Source organism: Rhamphochromis longiceps, linkage group LG3 (assembly GCF_057381845.1).
Source record: "Rhamphochromis longiceps isolate RC_006_pf linkage group LG3, R_longiceps_female_GT1.1, whole genome shotgun sequence".
Taxonomy (NCBI): domain Eukaryota; kingdom Metazoa; phylum Chordata; class Actinopteri; order Cichliformes; family Cichlidae; genus Rhamphochromis; species Rhamphochromis longiceps.
This window is the reverse complement of record NC_140559.1, coordinates 38,939,165-38,956,057: the sequence shown is the minus strand read 5'-3', so window position 1 is coordinate 38,956,057 and position 16,893 is coordinate 38,939,165. Positions and strand designations below refer to the sequence as shown.

At 41.1% G+C, this 16,893-nt stretch overlaps 2 protein-coding genes across 3 annotated transcripts; one reads left to right on the top strand and one right to left on the bottom strand.

Moving 5' to 3' along the window:
* The first annotated feature begins 211 nt into the window (after positions 1 to 211).
* Positions 212 to 5,280, top strand: LOC146674553 (kelch-like protein 33). Its single transcript, XM_085396970.1, has 4 exons — positions 212 to 1,160; positions 1,240 to 2,188; positions 2,291 to 2,461; positions 3,238 to 5,280. Exons 1-4 carry the CDS (start codon positions 341 to 343, stop codon positions 3,755 to 3,757), a joined length of 2,460 nt encoding a protein of 819 aa, XP_085253096.1. The 5' UTR covers positions 212 to 340; the 3' UTR covers positions 3,758 to 5,280.
* Positions 5,281 to 7,684: 2,404 nt separating this feature from the next.
* Positions 7,685 to 11,862, bottom strand: LOC146674552 (kelch-like protein 33). 2 transcript variants are annotated; one of them, XM_085396961.1, is made up of 5 exons: positions 10,515 to 11,862; positions 9,110 to 10,046; positions 8,854 to 9,021; positions 8,527 to 8,720; positions 7,685 to 8,403 (listed from the first exon to the last, which is right to left on the bottom strand). In XM_085396961.1, the coding sequence occupies exons 1-5, from the start codon at positions 11,566 to 11,568 to the stop codon at positions 8,198 to 8,200; spliced, it is 2,559 nt and encodes an 852-aa protein (XP_085253087.1). In that variant the 5' UTR covers positions 11,569 to 11,862; the 3' UTR covers positions 7,685 to 8,197. The 2 variants fall into 2 exon arrangements, with proteins under 2 accessions (XP_085253087.1, XP_085253080.1); XM_085396954.1 differs by having other exon boundaries at positions 7,685 to 8,720.
* Between the last annotated feature and the right edge of the window lie 5,031 nt (positions 11,863 to 16,893).

The window sequence follows — 16,893 nt, the reverse complement described above, 5'->3', positions numbered from 1 at the left end:
ATAGAACCTAACTATATTTAAGGCCAATTGCTGTCATTCAGTTTAATACCTGTTTAATGTGAAATGTTTGTAGCAGAAAAAAACTCTATTCTCCTTATTCTGAATCAGTACAAACCATGTGAAGCCTCACTTGAAATTAAACCTATGTGACCCAGTAGCTATAAATAGCTGCTTGTTTATGCAGAAAGTGAACTTGAGACCAAGACAGAGAACGACAGGGGGGATTTAAATAGGAAGTAGCAAAAATCATTAGAACAGTATTTTTTTTTTTTTTGCTGGATGGCATAAGTAACTGAAAAGACAAAAGTAGCTATTGCTCAAAAAGAAAATAACCAATGACATGGAGTTTACAAGGCGTTACTTGCCAATGGAGTGGGAAGAACGGTGGAGGAGAGAGAAGGAGAGAAGGAAAAGAGTTGTTGAAGAAGGTGGTGAAGGTATAGAACAGGACAACCGGGAGCTACGAAGAATTGTTGCTTACAATGATTCGAGAATGGGCTTGACAAGTAGGAGTGACAAAAAAGAGACTCGAGATGGAATGAACGTTACTAGTCAGGAGGGAATTGCGGAGCACATAAGCGCTGAAAGCTTGGGAGCTGAAGAGAATAAAGTCCAGGCATGCCACAACAAAACCTACCCTAAAGAGGTGTTTGTAGCTCTGAAAGAATTCTTGGATTCATCTCTTCTTACAGACCTGACATTGACAACTGAAAATCAGAAAAGCTTCCAAGTGCACTCCCTTATCTTGGCTGCTGTCAGTGGCTTCTTTCTGGAAAGACTACAGGATAAAAGTGAGGAGAAATCTGACAATAGTGAGGACAAAGATGGAGTCCAGAGGTGGTCAATGCAATCGAGTTCAGAGGTTGACCATATTGGGCTTCAGGCTGTTGTTGAGTTTGCCTACACTGGGCTTGTGTCATCTTTGAACAATGATAATATGGCCCGGATCAAAGCTGCAGCTCAAGTCCTTGCAATTCCAAGACTTGTGGACATCTGCAAAAACAAGGAAAGAAAGGAGAACAGTGAATGTTTCAAGAAAGAAGCACAAACCATCTCTGCTCTAGAACAAATAAAAACTACTCTTCGGTCCATTGAACAGTTGCGGGCAGATAGAGTGGGGTGTGATGTCATTTTGGACGTGGATGGAACTTTTTTCCATGGTTAGTACAACTGCTTTTGATATCCTAATGAATGCATCATAGTGGTCAAAGTTTAAGCTTTTCTTTTGTCTCTCTTCAGTCCACAGAATTGTTTTGGCAGTAAGCAGTGATTACTTCCGTGGCATGTTCACATGTGGAATGAGGGAATCCCATCAGAGTTGTGTTGCCCTTCCTTTCCTGTCTACATCTGAATTAGAGGCTCTTATTGGCTACTCATACAGTGGGATCCTTCTACTTAGCTGGGACTCTGTTTTTGAGATTACCTGCATGGCGCTTCAGCTTCAATTCCAATCTGCTCTATCAATTTGCCTCAACTTTATGAAAAAAGAGATCCAGGCAAGCTCCTGCCTGGATGTGGCATCTTTTGCTGAAGCATATGAAATATCAGAACTTCTTGAGGAGGCCAATGACTTTGTGTTGAGGAACTTTATGGAAGTATCAGGCACAACAAAGTTTCAGGACCTACAAGCAGAAAAGCTTTTAAGCTTCCTTCGCTGCGATGGCCTTTGTGTACCTTCAGAGTTGGCTGTATTTCGAGCCGTAATCTCATGGATTGAGGCTGATCCCGAAGAAAGATTGGCCCATGCAGGCTTACTCATGACTGGAGTTCGCTTCCCCCTCATGACCTTTCGAGAGTTCAGAGAGGTTAGAGCCATTAATCTACGCATGGAGTGCTTTGGCAACAAAGAGGTGGAACTTTATGGTTCAGCACTTAAAGAATTTGGTTTCAGCCTTCCAAAGTCCCAGGATCACTGTCGGATCAGGCGACCAAAAGATACTCTAGTTCTGGTTGGAGGAGACCAACTGAATCCAGATGTTGGTCAGCGCATACCGAGCAGGGAAGTGTGGTTTGCAAACTCCCTACGCAGTGGCACAGGGTTGGTGAAGGACATTGAATGGAGGAGATTGACTGAGATTCCAGATAAACCAAAGTTTAGGCATGGAGTTGCCGTAATGGATGGGAAGCTGTATGTGATTGGAGGGTGCTTCTTTTATGCAAAGGATGACATTATGAAATCTGCCTACAGGTAAATAAAAACTGTTAGTCCATGAATATACATCTTCTTACATTCACAAAAACAGATTGTTACATATATCACATTTTATTTTTTTTATCGCACTCATGCTAGTTATGACCCAGTGAATGATTGCTGGAAGAGGCTGGCAGACATGCAGGAGTGCAGAAGTAACCTCTCAGTCGTGGTACGTGAATCGCACCTTTATGCCATTGGTGGAGATAAAGACATCAACACCAACGTAGACAGTGTTGAGATGTACAACCCAGACACTGACTCCTGGAGGTAAAATTAGTTATTTAAAATGAAACAGAATCTTGAATAATGGATGATGGATATTTTAGCTGGGCTTGAATAATATATCTGTTTTTAAATTGTGGACATACCAATCAGCCAACAAAGTTAAAATACTGAGGCAATATGAAAAGAGTCAAGTTTTGTAATAGTTATAATGGATAGAAGTTTTTTCATGCTTTACCCTTAAATTCAAATGCAGTACCATGATTTCCACAGCAGATGTCAGTCTTGCCCTTGAATTATAGTATTCACCAAAAAATGGGTTTTTCACACTACTGTAATCCCAGAAATGTCTCATGTTTTAAAGAAATTCGTATTTTGCTGTTCTGGTTTCACCAGGTGAAAAGTTACACAGGTATGGTGGTGCATCTTAAACAGAAATGCAAGTTAAAAAAAGCAAAACAACATAAATATTGTCTATTACATCATTACAGCATTCAGTTATAGCATTTGTGAGTTAAAGAATGAAATCTAAACATTCAGACTTTAATGAGGATTCATCCGAGTTGCTGCCTTCACCTCGTCCAAAGTCATGCTGTCATCACAGAAATGTAAACTGGAAGGTTCATGGAAAATGCAGCTGAATCACTTTTTGTTTATATTTCACATGATGCTCATTTCTGATAAAATTGTTTTGTTAAAGTTACATATATGTCAAGTAATGCCATTTTGTGGTATATTGGATTCAAGGCAGATAAAAAAATATATATTTTCCTTACAACTGTCCATCTGGACATGACTGCCTGGCTTCTCTTGTTTCACAGCTTTGTCCAACCGCTGGACCTGGCTCTGAGTGGGCATGCTGCTGCTATCATTAATGGAGAGATTTTCATATCTGGAGGTTTCAACTGCAAATATGAGTGCCTTGTTTCCACATGTCTGTACCACCCAGAGAGGGGAACCATCTACCTGGCAGACATGACCTATGATAGAGCCCAGCATTGCATGGAAGTCCTACAGAGTCATCTATATGTTGCCGGTGGAGTCTGTAACCTAAGGAAGTTTTACACTGATCAACTAGTTTGTGAGGTATATGATACTGTGGCTGATTGCTGGACTACTTTTGCGTCACTGCCCATGCCCCATGTTGGTGCAGCCTCCATTGTTATGGAGGAGAAGATCTATGTACTGGGAGGGTATTGCCAAGATGACTACAGTGAGTCTGCACTGGTCCACCGCTTTGATCCCATCATGCAGAGATGGGAGACCATGGGCAAATTGCCTGGAGCTGTTACAGACATCCGAGCTTGTCTGATGCACCTGCCCCAGCACCTCAGACAGTAACTGTTTTATTGAAATGATACACTCCTCAACTAGGCAGTCTGTTTAAACACTGAAATTACTGCAATAATAGAAGTAAAATATTCAAATGTGGATATCTAAGGCCTCAGTCACTCAGGCCTACAGACCAGTCAGCAAACCTTTTGATAACCATAAGTTGCTTGGAAAAAATATGTATTCTCCAACCAGTTGGTGAGTGGTTGCTGGAGGTTGCTGACAGTTGCAAAGAGGATGCTGCACTAAGGCTGTTCCTTATGACTATTTTGGTTAAAACCAGTTTATCCCAGTCAACCATGGTTTGGATGGAAGATGTTGAGTTGTTTGCATGTATTGTTTAGCTTGCAGAGCAGTAGTAAGACTTGAAGTGCAATGAAAACCAGAAGCAGTGACCATTTGTTTAAGTGAAAAATACACCTTATTGGTTAAACCAACACATTTCAAAAGGCACAAATTTTACTTTGAAGGCAAGTGTTCCCTAATTGAGGTATGTGTTGGAGCTTTCATGGTTTCACTATCATACAAAGAGCAGTTGGAGAGTGTTTGCAGATAAGTCAGCATCTTTGATATAAAACTATAAGAAATACAGATAATCTGCTACTGATCAAAGTAATTGCAAGAACGTTTTTAGTACAGCACCTCATATCTCTTTGTGACCAAATTTCCCTTGCAGCTGCCAGTAGCCTCAAGCAACAATTTCAACAGGCAGTCTTTTTCCCTAGCAGCTTGCAATTATTAGGGGTTCACTGACTGGTGTTTTTCAATCAGTTTTAAAGTGACTGCCATCAACCTTCATGAACAACTTACGAGTCATAATTGCAACCAGTGGTACCAGAAGGTTGCCAGTATCTAGTATCAGCATCTAGGCCTGTGTGTGTGAATAAGAATAATATATATGTAAGTGGTAAGAAAATAGATGGAGTTTATCATTTTGAAATGAATGACTACTTTGACCACAGGCTAATCGTAATAGCTAATTCTTAATAACTGTTAACTCTCACTTGGTGCAGCATTCGTGTTTCAGGTTTTCCACATCAGGTTGTCATGTTCTAGGTTCTTTATGTTTAGCTCACCTAGTTTAGGTTATAGCTTAGTTGTGCCTTTGCCTTTTGTTTTTGTACTGTTTTACCAGCCTTCAATAAACAGCTCGCCCTTTGTTAAAATCAAGTTTAATTTTCACGTGTCCTCACTTTGGTCCACCTCCTCACTCCACACAGTCTGCTTCTGCAGATAGTGACAGTGCCCAAACTTGACTGGTAGTGTAAATATGATAGTTTCTCTCTCTCTCTGATGGGGGGCTGTCAAGTTAGAATAAGCAAAAATTAAGTGATACAGAGTTGATGAAAGCATTACAACCTAAACTTTTAGATCTGAAGAATTTTCATTGGCACCACATGACAGTGACATTTTGAATGATAAATGATCTGGTTTCATATTCTTACAGGCTTAGCTATTCAAATCTTTCCAGGAAATGACCATGTGCTTTCCAAACCATCCCTATCTGAGTCCAAACAGATCAAACTATCTGAGAGTCTAAGATCATTCCTTCTGAGAGATTCTAAACGTTTATGTAACAGCTGAATGCAAGACAGTGAATTATATTTTTGTTTGGTATAAACTTCCACTACTAGGGAAAGATATAATGCTTAGTTGCCTTAAGGTTAATGCTGTTGTGATTTGAAGTTATATAGTACAAATAAAATTGAATTGCTGCTGCCTATAGTGCTGTGTTATTGCCTGGGCTTGGGCTTTGACTCAGCTTGAAAGCTTTGGTTTTTCCATTTGTGTTTCAACTTACTATATGATTACTATTAAAAAGTTTTGACTCCAATATGTGATGATTCCTAATGTTTTTATAAAAAAAACAATTAAACCTCCTGTACTCACAATGAATCCATGAATGTAAAATGTTGCTAAAATGTAAAATGCTGAAACCTTTTGGTTATCCTTTCATGCCAACCTGCGATATGGGAAGAAACAGTAGGACGATCTAAGTTAAATACACAAAAAATGTTCAAAATTGCTTTAAAAAAGAGAGTTGAACCTGGCCCTTTTAGATTTAAATTTGACCAAAGTTAACCAAATTCGACCTGTACAACCAAACAGATTTCTCATCGAAAGCAGATGCCGATTTAGTATCGTACAAAATAATAATAGTTGATAAGAAGAAAGAAGAGGGGCAAATCCATGACAAAAAGGAAACACTGAAACATTTTTCACATGGCTAAACCAGAAAAACCAGCTCTCCACAGGATGATGTTGAACCAATAGATTTGCCGGTGATATCCAGTCCTCCAAATTCCCAGGCGCTCATCTGGAAATGCCGATTCTTCAGCAAGATGGCCCCTGAAGTGTAGCTGTGATAGTCAGTGTCATGAAGGTGAACTGGTGAACTATAAAGGACTGCTTGTGGTAAACAGAATTTCTTTTTTTCTCTAAATCATTTATGGAGAAAAAAAAACCCACTAGTAAAAGGCATAATATATTAATCAAACTGGTCCAAAGTCCTTAAAAAGTTTATTGTAGAAAATGTTGCTTCCAACATTGCTGTAGTTCTTTGATATTTCTTTTATGAACTTGTCAAGCAATGAAAATGTCAAGCAACACAAAGCAGATCATTTTATATTTAATCAGACAACCTTTTCATGACAACAAGCACAGCATACACATTAGTGTAAGCGTTACTAACGTATTATAATTAATTAGTAAATATGAATATTAGTTTAGAAGAATTGATTTTTGTGGGAGATGTGTGGAAGTTTGCTTCTGTGCAAAGCAAGCAGAGGTAAGTGTAATTTTGAGTTATGATTTCAAAAGTTTTGGTTATCATCTTAAAATTTTGAGTTCTCTAGCATATCGAGACACTGTGTGGAGAGATAGTCTCGATATGCTAGAGAACCCAGGTTACACCATAACCGTACGTTACTAATTTAGTGCCATGAAATTCTAGGGTTTCAGCTTTATCTATTTTAAGTAATAAGAAACAAACTAAGACGGAACTAAAAAAAACCTCGTAGTTCTTCAGGTGATTGTTGTTGTGATTCTTGTTTGTTGAGCCAGGATGTGGACAGAAAGGCGACACGGACATCAGTGAGTGGATGAAGGCAAAAGAGAAGTATTTGTATTTGAATCACAGTCTGGGGTTTGAAATCCACAACTCAGCTGCTTCACAACATGAATGTGGCGACCAATTGAACAGATTTTTTCATTGGATAAACACATTCAATGCTGGACCCATTTATCGCTTTCCGAATGCTATATTTTGCATAATACAGTACTTTTCTTTTCTACTCCCCTGGAGCATTTAAAGCGCTTTATGCAACATGCCACATTCACCCAACCACTGCTTTTTATATTTGGCATGATCAAACCACCAACCCTCCAATTAGCAGATGACCCTGCATGATGCTCTACAGTCTGAGCTACAGCCAGGCTGGCTGGACAGAAAGAAAACAATATATTTCCTTTATTCTGTTGCAGGAATCTTCACAGCACCAGTGAATGGTCTCTGCTCAGTTGCAGTAGTTCCAACTACTCTACTACTCTCACACTCACACAGCAGGTGCTATTCTTGTGAAGAATAATGTCAGTCAAATTTCAACATATGACAGCCCTTCAGCAGACGGCACTGGCAGCAGCAGCAATGCAGTAGCTCTGCTGGTTGCAGTTGATTGGGTGCACGTAGAATTGTGGGGTCAATACAGCGGTGTATAATAACCTAAACAGCCACAAAACCTGTTTTTTGTTTGTTTGTTTGTTTTACTCTTTCATGGTTTATGCATTGTCTTAAAATGTTAAAGCAGCATTAGTCATCAAATCTCTTTATCTCTGTGTAAACTTCTAATGATCTGACCTAATATTACCTCAGCACTTACCTGAATATGTGCACTTATATTATTAAAGGACTCAGTTCATTGTTGTTTATTTTCAAGTAGAATTTAATGCAAATATAAATTGAGAAACTTCTTCAGAATAATAAATGCAAAACAACCTTTTTGTGTACAGTTTTTACAGTGACAGCTGTTTTCACCAGCATCCCACCACAAAGTTTGGTAAAGACAAGAGGGGAGGCAGAGAGCTCCCTCATGTGATCGTACCTTGTTATTGCATTCCGCTGTGGAACTCACACACAGCTCAGTTTAATTCATATCAAATTTAAACCTTGTGTTATATAACCAAAGAAAATCGGATGCCAAAGTGAACACTAAATATCTGACACACACACACACACACACACACTATATGAAAATAAGAAAATTCAGATAGATATTTTGACAAAAACTTTCAGAAAACTGAAAAACATATTGTTTAATTTAAATTATTAACAGTTCCAGTTCATTTCCTTTACGCGGTTCAGCTCAAAGTATCTCTCCTTAATTCATATACTTTATAATGAGATATTCTCCTCTTGTGATTATAAATAATAATGAGATTTATTACCATGTCTTATAGTCGCAAATGCATTGGCAAACACAGCAGACATGCACGGATATCATTGTTTGGCCCGGGCATCTTTCCCATGTTCTCCCATTTCTGTCTGGCAGGATCATAGCGGTGCACCACCTTAGTGTCGGTGTAGTCCTCCTGACTGTATCCACCCAGCACATAAAACCTTCCCTCCAAAACGGCACTTCCTGCTCCAACATGCGACACTGGCAGAGATGCAAAGGCAGTCCAGCAGTTAGCCACTGGACTGTACACTTCACAAGATAGCTGATCAACAATAGTCATGGTATCATCAGTGGTTACTCCACCTGCCACGTAAAGATATTCACCCAAGATCTCCATACAGTGATGAGCTCGAGGTGAAGCCATGTTTGCCAGGTAGGTGCTTCCTGTTTCTGGATGGTACAGAAAGAGGGATGCAACACAAAGGTAATCATTATTTTCCCCTCCTGTTATGAAGATCTGTCCTTGGGTAACTTTTGCTACATGACCGCTCAGAGGCAGATCCAAGGGTGAGGTGAAACTGAAAAAGAAAAGATGAGTGATTTGTGACAGCAAACTACAATATTTTGAAAAGTTTTGAATAATTTTAAACAGCTTATTTAGGAGAAATGTAATGACATGGTAATGAACAATGAATGCTCTCCCCAACCTACCTCCAAGAATTTGTAGATGGGCAGTATCTTTCAACACTATCTATAGGATCGGTCTCACTGTGTCCGCCGATGGCATATATCTTTTCATTAAGTACAACCACTGAAAATGAGCATCTTTTTTCTTGCATTTCAGCCAGAAACTCCCAGCTGTTTTCACAAGGGTCATATCTACAAGTGGTGAAATTATGCACATATAAGAAACAGTTAAGTATATGTTATTATTGCTTTTGGAGGGTTGACAATGAACCGCTCTTACCTGTAAACATTATTAAGGGTGTCACCAATGCCATAATACTTCTTGCCTCCCAACACATACAATCGTCCTTTTAGGACAGCCACCTCATGCCCGAATCTTGCTGGCTCAGGCATCTCTCCCAGCTTTCTCCACTCCAATGCCTTTTTTACCCCTATGTGATTCCTGAGGGAATTCCCAAACCAAAGTTCTCTGCTGATGCTGCGGCTGCTCAGGTCTTCCGAAATCTGGTCACCTCCAATCAGAACGAGACTCTCTTTTGGCATATAGATGCGGAACTGATGCTGTGCACTCTCACTGGAGCAGAAATCTTCAAAGATTTCCTTATACAGCTCTGCCATGTTGGGATTACACCACATGGTCTGAGATCGCACTTCCTTGAATTCCTTGAATGTCATCAAGGGAAACTGGACAGTTTTCATAAGTTCATGAGCTAGTCTGAGCCTTATCCTGGGCTTTGCTTGGATCCAAGCTGCCACGGCTTTGAATATAACAAGTTCAGATGGAACATAAAGTGAGTTACTGTTTAGGTACATCAAGAGCTTTTTAGCTGACAGGTCCGTAAACTTTGAGGTGCATGCCACCATCTGGAAATGCCGGAGGACAAAATCATCAGCAAATTCAAGAAGCTGTGGCATTTCATAGGCCTCAGCAAAAGATACCACATCCAGACAAGTTTGAGGATTAATTTCTTGACACAGGAAATTGTAGCACAAGGAAAGTGCAGGTTGGTACTGAAGCTGGAGAGCAGTGCTGGTGATCTCAAAGATGCACTGCCAGCTCATAGGTAGAGCGCCACTGTAAGAGCAGCCAATTAGAACTTCTAATTCTGATGCCAAAAGGAAGGGAAGGGTCACAAAAGGCTGATGGGACTCCTTCATCCCTGAGGTGAACATGCCACGGAAGTAATCACTGCTTACAGCCAAGATAACTCTGTGGACTAGATGAAAGACATCAATGAGTAAATATCTCTAACATATCCAGGTCACATGCTTGTTTTATAATGTACTTCATTAAAGATGAAGCCTATAAAGGCCCAACGTATGTTTACTACACACTTTGTGCAGAATGTAAATCCAGATTTATTTGATGGTCAAATGTTCCACAATATGGAAATCTGGACCACCCAGTAGTCGCCTTGCAAAAAAACAGAAATATGAACAACCTGAAAACTTATTTGGCAGAACTATAGATGCATCTTAAGAAAATGTATATTTGATGGTAAAATTCTCAATACACATTTATCTAATATTGAATATAGTCACTTTTGCAATGAATGAAGTGATGTTAAATTTGATTGAGGACCTACTTGTGGATGAAAGAAAATGTATCACAACACAGAAATTTACTTGAGCAAATAGGTAAAAGTTAAAGTGGGCATCCAGACAGCATTAAATGGTCTACTCACCATGAAGCAATCCACCACAAGCTTCCAGAGTCACATCACATCCCACTCTGTCCATCCACAGCTGTTGGATGGACTGAAGGCTGATCGTCATTTGTTGTGCAGTACAAATACTTTCCCTTTTCTTATCCCCTCCAGTTTTTGTGGACTTCTCTTCTTCCTCAGTGCAGAGATCGAGAACCCTTGGTGCACCCAGTGTTTGAGCAGCAGCCTTTATCTTGTCCAGATTATCCTTGTTTAAGAATGGTATTTGTCCAGTGTAGGCAAACTCCACAATCGCCTCTAACCCAACATGCTCTACCTCAGGACCAAGAGAGATTGACCACGGGTGAACTCTAACACATGTGTCATCGTCTTTTCTTTCATCAGCTCTTTTGTTTCCTGCTTTGCTTCTTTTTAGATTATCACAGGTAAGTGAACTGACAGCAGCCAGCACTGGGGAGTGCACACAGAAACGCATCCCATCCTCTGTCCTCAAAGTAAGGTCGGTGAGAACGGATGAACTCCTGAATTCATTCAAGGTGAGAAAAACATGTATGGGGTAATCATCTTTGAAATATGTCTTTATGTCATCTTCATCACTAAAATCCCCATCTTCATCCACTGAAGGTTCTGTTTCCTTATCATCTGTAGAAGCTTCCTCTTCCCAAGCTTCCCAAGATTCTGTGACAGTTTCTTCTTCATCTGTCAATATTTCACCGTTGAATTCTCCATTCCACTCCAGAGTAGTCTGAGTTTCAGAGATATCTTCATTTCTGTGTTTGTTAAAATATTTATCTTCAGAAACTGTGAAATCAGAACCTTCTGTTTCTGAACCACTTTCTCCTTTGTCATCTTCAGTTTCCTCTGCATCCCTCACCTCCGGTTTTGCCTGCACTTCTTCATCTTGATTTCCTCCTGCTTCATTTTCTTCCTCATTCACATCATCTTCCTTGCTGTCAGCATCCTCACCATTCTCTTCCACCCCTTCTTCTTCTTCTTCTTCTTCTTTATTACACACCTCTGCTTTAATCCAGCATCTTATCCTGTCCCACAATCGTCTCCTTCTCTTCTCCATCACTCTCTTCCATACATCCTACTGCTTCTCAAGGCAGGAATTAGCAACTGCCAGAGTGTCCAGTAGACCTATAATCTTCACAGCTACTTTAATCTTTCAGATTTGCACCTCAGGAATCAAAGAGACTGCAGATCACTTACTTCTTGAGCTGGACTTCGCACTGTGAAACAGCTCAGACCTTACCTCATCTGCAGACAAGAGCTGTGTTGTCTATTTGTTCATCTCCTGCCTCTCTCTCCCCTCTTGCATGTGGCGTTGAGTGGCGTGAGAGTGCATGATTCCTCATATAACCAAATAAGCTCCTGTATACAGTGTAATATATCACTAGGTGGTGGAAATTCTAGACATCATGAGGCTTCAGGCAGACACCCAACAAAAGTCTGAAAATGGCACAGTTATGTTTTTATTTACCATATTGTCAAATATTGTCACATTTTTTTCCAATTTTGTCCTCATTTTATTCCTTATATCTGATATATCTCCAAAGGATGTGCAGTTTATTGTTGTGGTCTTAAATGAAGGACTTTGCAGTCTATTAGTGTAGGGATTGTGTTCAACAGTTCTAAAAGGCAAACTGGAAGAAGCAAAAGCAAGTAATAAACAAGGCAATGACTTGGAGGCAGCTGAATCTCTGCCCATCTGAGTCTATCAACCTCGACATCTCGGGAAGCCTTGGCAGGCTTATTCATTCTGAGGCATATGACTTGGGGATAAATTTTAAATGCCTAGAGGGTCATCAGTGAGATCACATTGCTCCTCCACATCCAAGTATAGAGGAATGTGGGTCAAGGCGCAAGAGGGAGGAGGAGGCCAAGAGGGCATAAAAACAAACAACACCTGTTGACTTGAAGGCTTTTGTGCTAACAGAGAAAGCAAACAGCTGGGTCACACTGTGTAACCTTGACTTGGAAAATAGCATTCATACACATGCTCTCTCCTTGCATTACCACATTTTTAGAAATGTAACTGGATTGGCTTGCGCCAGCTATTTGTGAATTTGTCCTGTCACAGTGCTAGGTAGTGTTTAGTTTTGACTAACCAATGAAACCGAAGAAATCTCTAAGCTGGAAACAAGCTTCTTCAAGTCAGTTGAAAACATTTGTCAAATCAGAGGCAATTAGACAGGAAGTCCCAGTTTTAGAAGATCTGTCAATATATTAGCTGCTAGAATTTTATAAAGATATTTTAAAATCTTCTTTGCCTTATTACTAAATGGTCTTCAGACTTGAGCAGGTTCTAAACGTCTAGTTATAATTTAGTGGAGCATAAATCTCAGAGGTATGCAAACCTAATCACAAGTACCTTTTTATTTCCTTTTTTTAATCAGGTTGACACTGAAGAGAATACTGTGGTAAGGTTTGGGATGTAGTGGGGTATATTTTGTTTTAGGACTAATTTTATTCATACCATTCATACAAAAGTTTAGAACCACACCTCTTTGTCTTTCATTTCAGATATTTTCAGTCCCATTGCCAAAGGTGTGCAAAATCAGGCCCCCAGTCTGTCTCTACTGCCTTTAATTATTTGTGAAAGAATGGGGAATTCTAAAGAGCCCCTTGAACTCCAATATGATACTGTGATAGGATGCTGCTGATGCAGGAAGACAGTTCATGAAATTTCTGCCCTACTAAATATTCCACCATCAGCTTTAAGTGAATTATTGCAAAGTAGAAGTGTTTGGGCTCCACAGCAACTCATCCACAAGTTTAGTGTGCAAAGTCACAAACACTTGGCTGACTCAGTCACTGCAGACCTCCAACCCTCCTCTGGCATAAGATAAGATAAGATAAGATAACCTTTATTAGTCCCACACGTGGGAAATTTGTTTTGTCACAGCAGGAAGTGGACAGTGCAAAAGTTATGAGGCAAAAATTAGAATACAATAAGAATAAATACAGTACACAACTGTACAGAATAGAATAAAATAAAATACTATATACAGTAGAATAAAATAAAATAAATATACAATAAGATAAAAATAGAATACAAATACAAATACTATATACAACTGAGTAAAAATACAACGATGACAGAAAGGATTATTGCACTTAGTATTATTGCATATGTATGGATGTGTGTGCTTGATCAGTTAAAGTCTTTATTATGGAGTCTGACAGCAGTGGGGAGGAAAGACCTGCGAAATCTCTCCGTCCCACACCGTGGGTGCTGCAGTCTCCCACTGAAGGAGCTGCTCAGTGCTGTCACAGTCTGCTGCATGGGGTGGGAGATGTTGTCCATCAGGGATGACAGCTTAGCCGCCATTCTCCTGTCACTCACCACCTCCACTGGGTCCAGAGGGCATCCTAGAACAGAGCTGGCCCTTCGGATCACCCTGTTCAGTCTCTTCCTGTCCCCAGCAGAGATGCTGCCGCCCCAGCAGACCACGCCATAAAAGATAGCAGAAGCCACAACAGAGTCATAGAATTTCTTCAGGAGTGGGCCCTCCACTCCAAACGACCTGAGTCTCCGCAGCAGGTACAGCCTGCTCTGCCCTTTCCTGTAGAGGGCGTCTGAGTTATGAGTCCAGTCCAGTCTATTGTTCAGATGAAGACCAAGGTACCTGTAGCTGTCCACAGCCTCAATGTCCATACCCTGGATGTTCAGTGGTTGCAGTGGAGAATGCTTGTGCCTGCGGAAGTCTACCACCAGTTCCTTGGTTTTACTGGCGTTGATCTGGAGGTAGTTCAGCTGGCACCAGTCCACAAAGTCTTGGGTCAGACCTCTGTACTCCTTGTCGTCTCCATCAGTGATGAGGCCGACTATTGCAGAGTCATCAGAGAACTTCTGCAGGAAGCACTGGGTGGAATTGTGGGAGAAGTCTGCAGTGTAGATGGTGAAGAGGAACGGAGCCAGAACCGTTCCCTGTGGGGCCCCCGTACTGCAGACGACCCTGTCCGACACACAGCCCTGAGTCCTCACATACTGTGGTCGGTCGGTGAGGTAGTCCAGGATCCAGGTAGTGAGGTGATGGTCCACTCCAGAGTTCTCCAGCTTGTCCTTCAGAACCGAGGGAAGAATAGTGTTGAAGGCACTGGAGAAATCAAAGAACATGATTCTCACAGTGCTTCCAGCGGTCTCCAGGTGAGCGAGGGAACGATGTAGGAGGTGAATGACGGCATCATCCGCTCCAATGCCAGGCTGGTAGGCAAACTGAAGTGGGTCCAGTGATGAGCTTATTAGGCGCCGAAGCTGAGCCAGGACCAACCGCTCCAGGGTCTTCATCAGGTGGGATGTCAGAGCCACCGGCCTGTAGCTGTTGAGGTCCTTGGGGCGTGAAGTCTTTGGCACTGGTACAACACAGGAGGTTTTCCAGAGCTGTGGGACTCTTCCCAACCTCAGGCTCAGGTTGAAGAGGTGCTCCATCACCCCACACAGTTGGTCCGCGCAGGACCTGACGACCCTCGAGCTGATGCCATCTGGACCCGCTGCCTTCTTGCCATTAATCCTCCTCAGTTCCCTCCTAACCTGGGTGGTTGAGAGAGACAGGCTGGAGCCTTGTGTTGAGTGTGTATTGGATGCTGTTGTTGGGGGTGGGGGGGAGTGAGCAGGGTGAATAGAGGAGGTGTGAAGTGTCTGAGGTGGAACAGCAGCAGTGGGGGTGGGTGAGTCTGCAGCCGATGTTGCAGACCGCCTCATGGCTGAGTCAAATCTGTTGAAGAAATGATTCAGTTCATTTGCCCATCTCACATCCCTCCCAGGCAGAGAGTTCTGCCTGCATAAAAACTGTCCACGGAGAACTTCATGGCATGGGTTTCCACAACCAAGAAGCTCCTGTACGTGTAATGTATAAGTCCATAAAGTGTACCATTTTAATCTGATAAGGAAACTGCAGCAAAAACGGCTAGGTGCATTTATTCTCATTTGACAAAACATTTTGATCCGATCTTTGTCTGTACAGCAGTGTTGATCTCGTTCATGCTAGCTGCTGTTTTTGTCTCTGTTTTGTTTAAATGTGTTTAAGCTCAATATCACTGGTTGAAGATCTTTTATCTTTAAAATCAAAACCCTGCTTCATACATCCTCTAAGATCAATGGATGTTTTGTTCACACTGTGGGTTCCTAATAAAAATCTACTGACATGCTTTGAAGTTTCGGGACTGTGAGTAGGTGTTTTGGAAATGAAACTGGTGGGCAACAGATCGCTTAAAAAAAAACACTCCTACCTGAGGACACGGTGACTTTGGCTTCACATGTGAGGCATCACACGAACACATGCCTACTGTGCATTCACACGCAGAAGGATTTAAACAAGCAGGCAAGTGATTAAGGCCCCTTTTCAACTGCACTCAAAAGAGCACTTGAGTGCTTAAACATTTCTTCACACTGAATGTGTGCTTGTAAGCATTCAACTGTCTGTAAGATGTTTTTTTAATGCTTTAATACACCCTAAAAACGTCGCCATTCAGGAACAACCTGTACAGATATTTGCCATTGTATATACATTCACGGCAGATACGGATACACTTCTGTACCTACATTATTACCTACAGTTTAGCTTTGGGCAGCTGCTCACAATCTTACTTATGAAAAGTCTGTTTCCTCTGCAGCAGTTCTGATTGTTACCATGGCAATGCAAGCAGTGAGAGGAGGAGGAGGAGTGAAGAGCGCTAACCTCGTTATTGGACCCCCCCTCCCCCCTTCAGGCCCTTTTGTCAAGAGCAGCTACACTGCTGGGACATGAGGGTTGCATTCTTCTTTTTCGGCTCAACAGAGTGAGAGGCACAAGTAGTTCAAGCACCGAGCACTGTCATCTTTTGTCAGAGTGCCTATTCTGTAACTCTGCATGGTCTAAAAAAAAAAAAATCAGAAACAATAACTCAACATTTTGCAAAAATGTCATGTGACTGACCTGCAACTTGTACAGCTCTCTCTCTCATTTAGTGTCACCTGGGATGAGCTCCAGGATCACCATGGATGGGTGGGAAAATATACATATTTGCATTGATAAGATCCTGCAAGATAAGATCAATGCAAGTGTAATCTAGATCACAGAGTGGGACAGAAATGAGTGAAGTGAAATATATATATATAAAAAAAGTTAAAGTCATAGCGGTTGACCTAAAGTGTTGCTGAGGCTTTTGGAGGTTTACAGATAATCCTATGTGTAACCACCTAAAACTGAATTTTGGACATGAAAATGCAGAAAGTGTGGGCAAAATTGTTGGTACCAGAAGATCAGTGTAGTCAGTTTGTAGTCAGAGCTTTACTCAACAATCCTGTTTAAACCAGCTTTGGTTCCTTCAAAATGCAGTTTCCAAACCATTTGCTATAGTCTAAAAATGGAAATGTAAGGCAGTCTCGAAAAGGGAGATTTTAGACTATTAT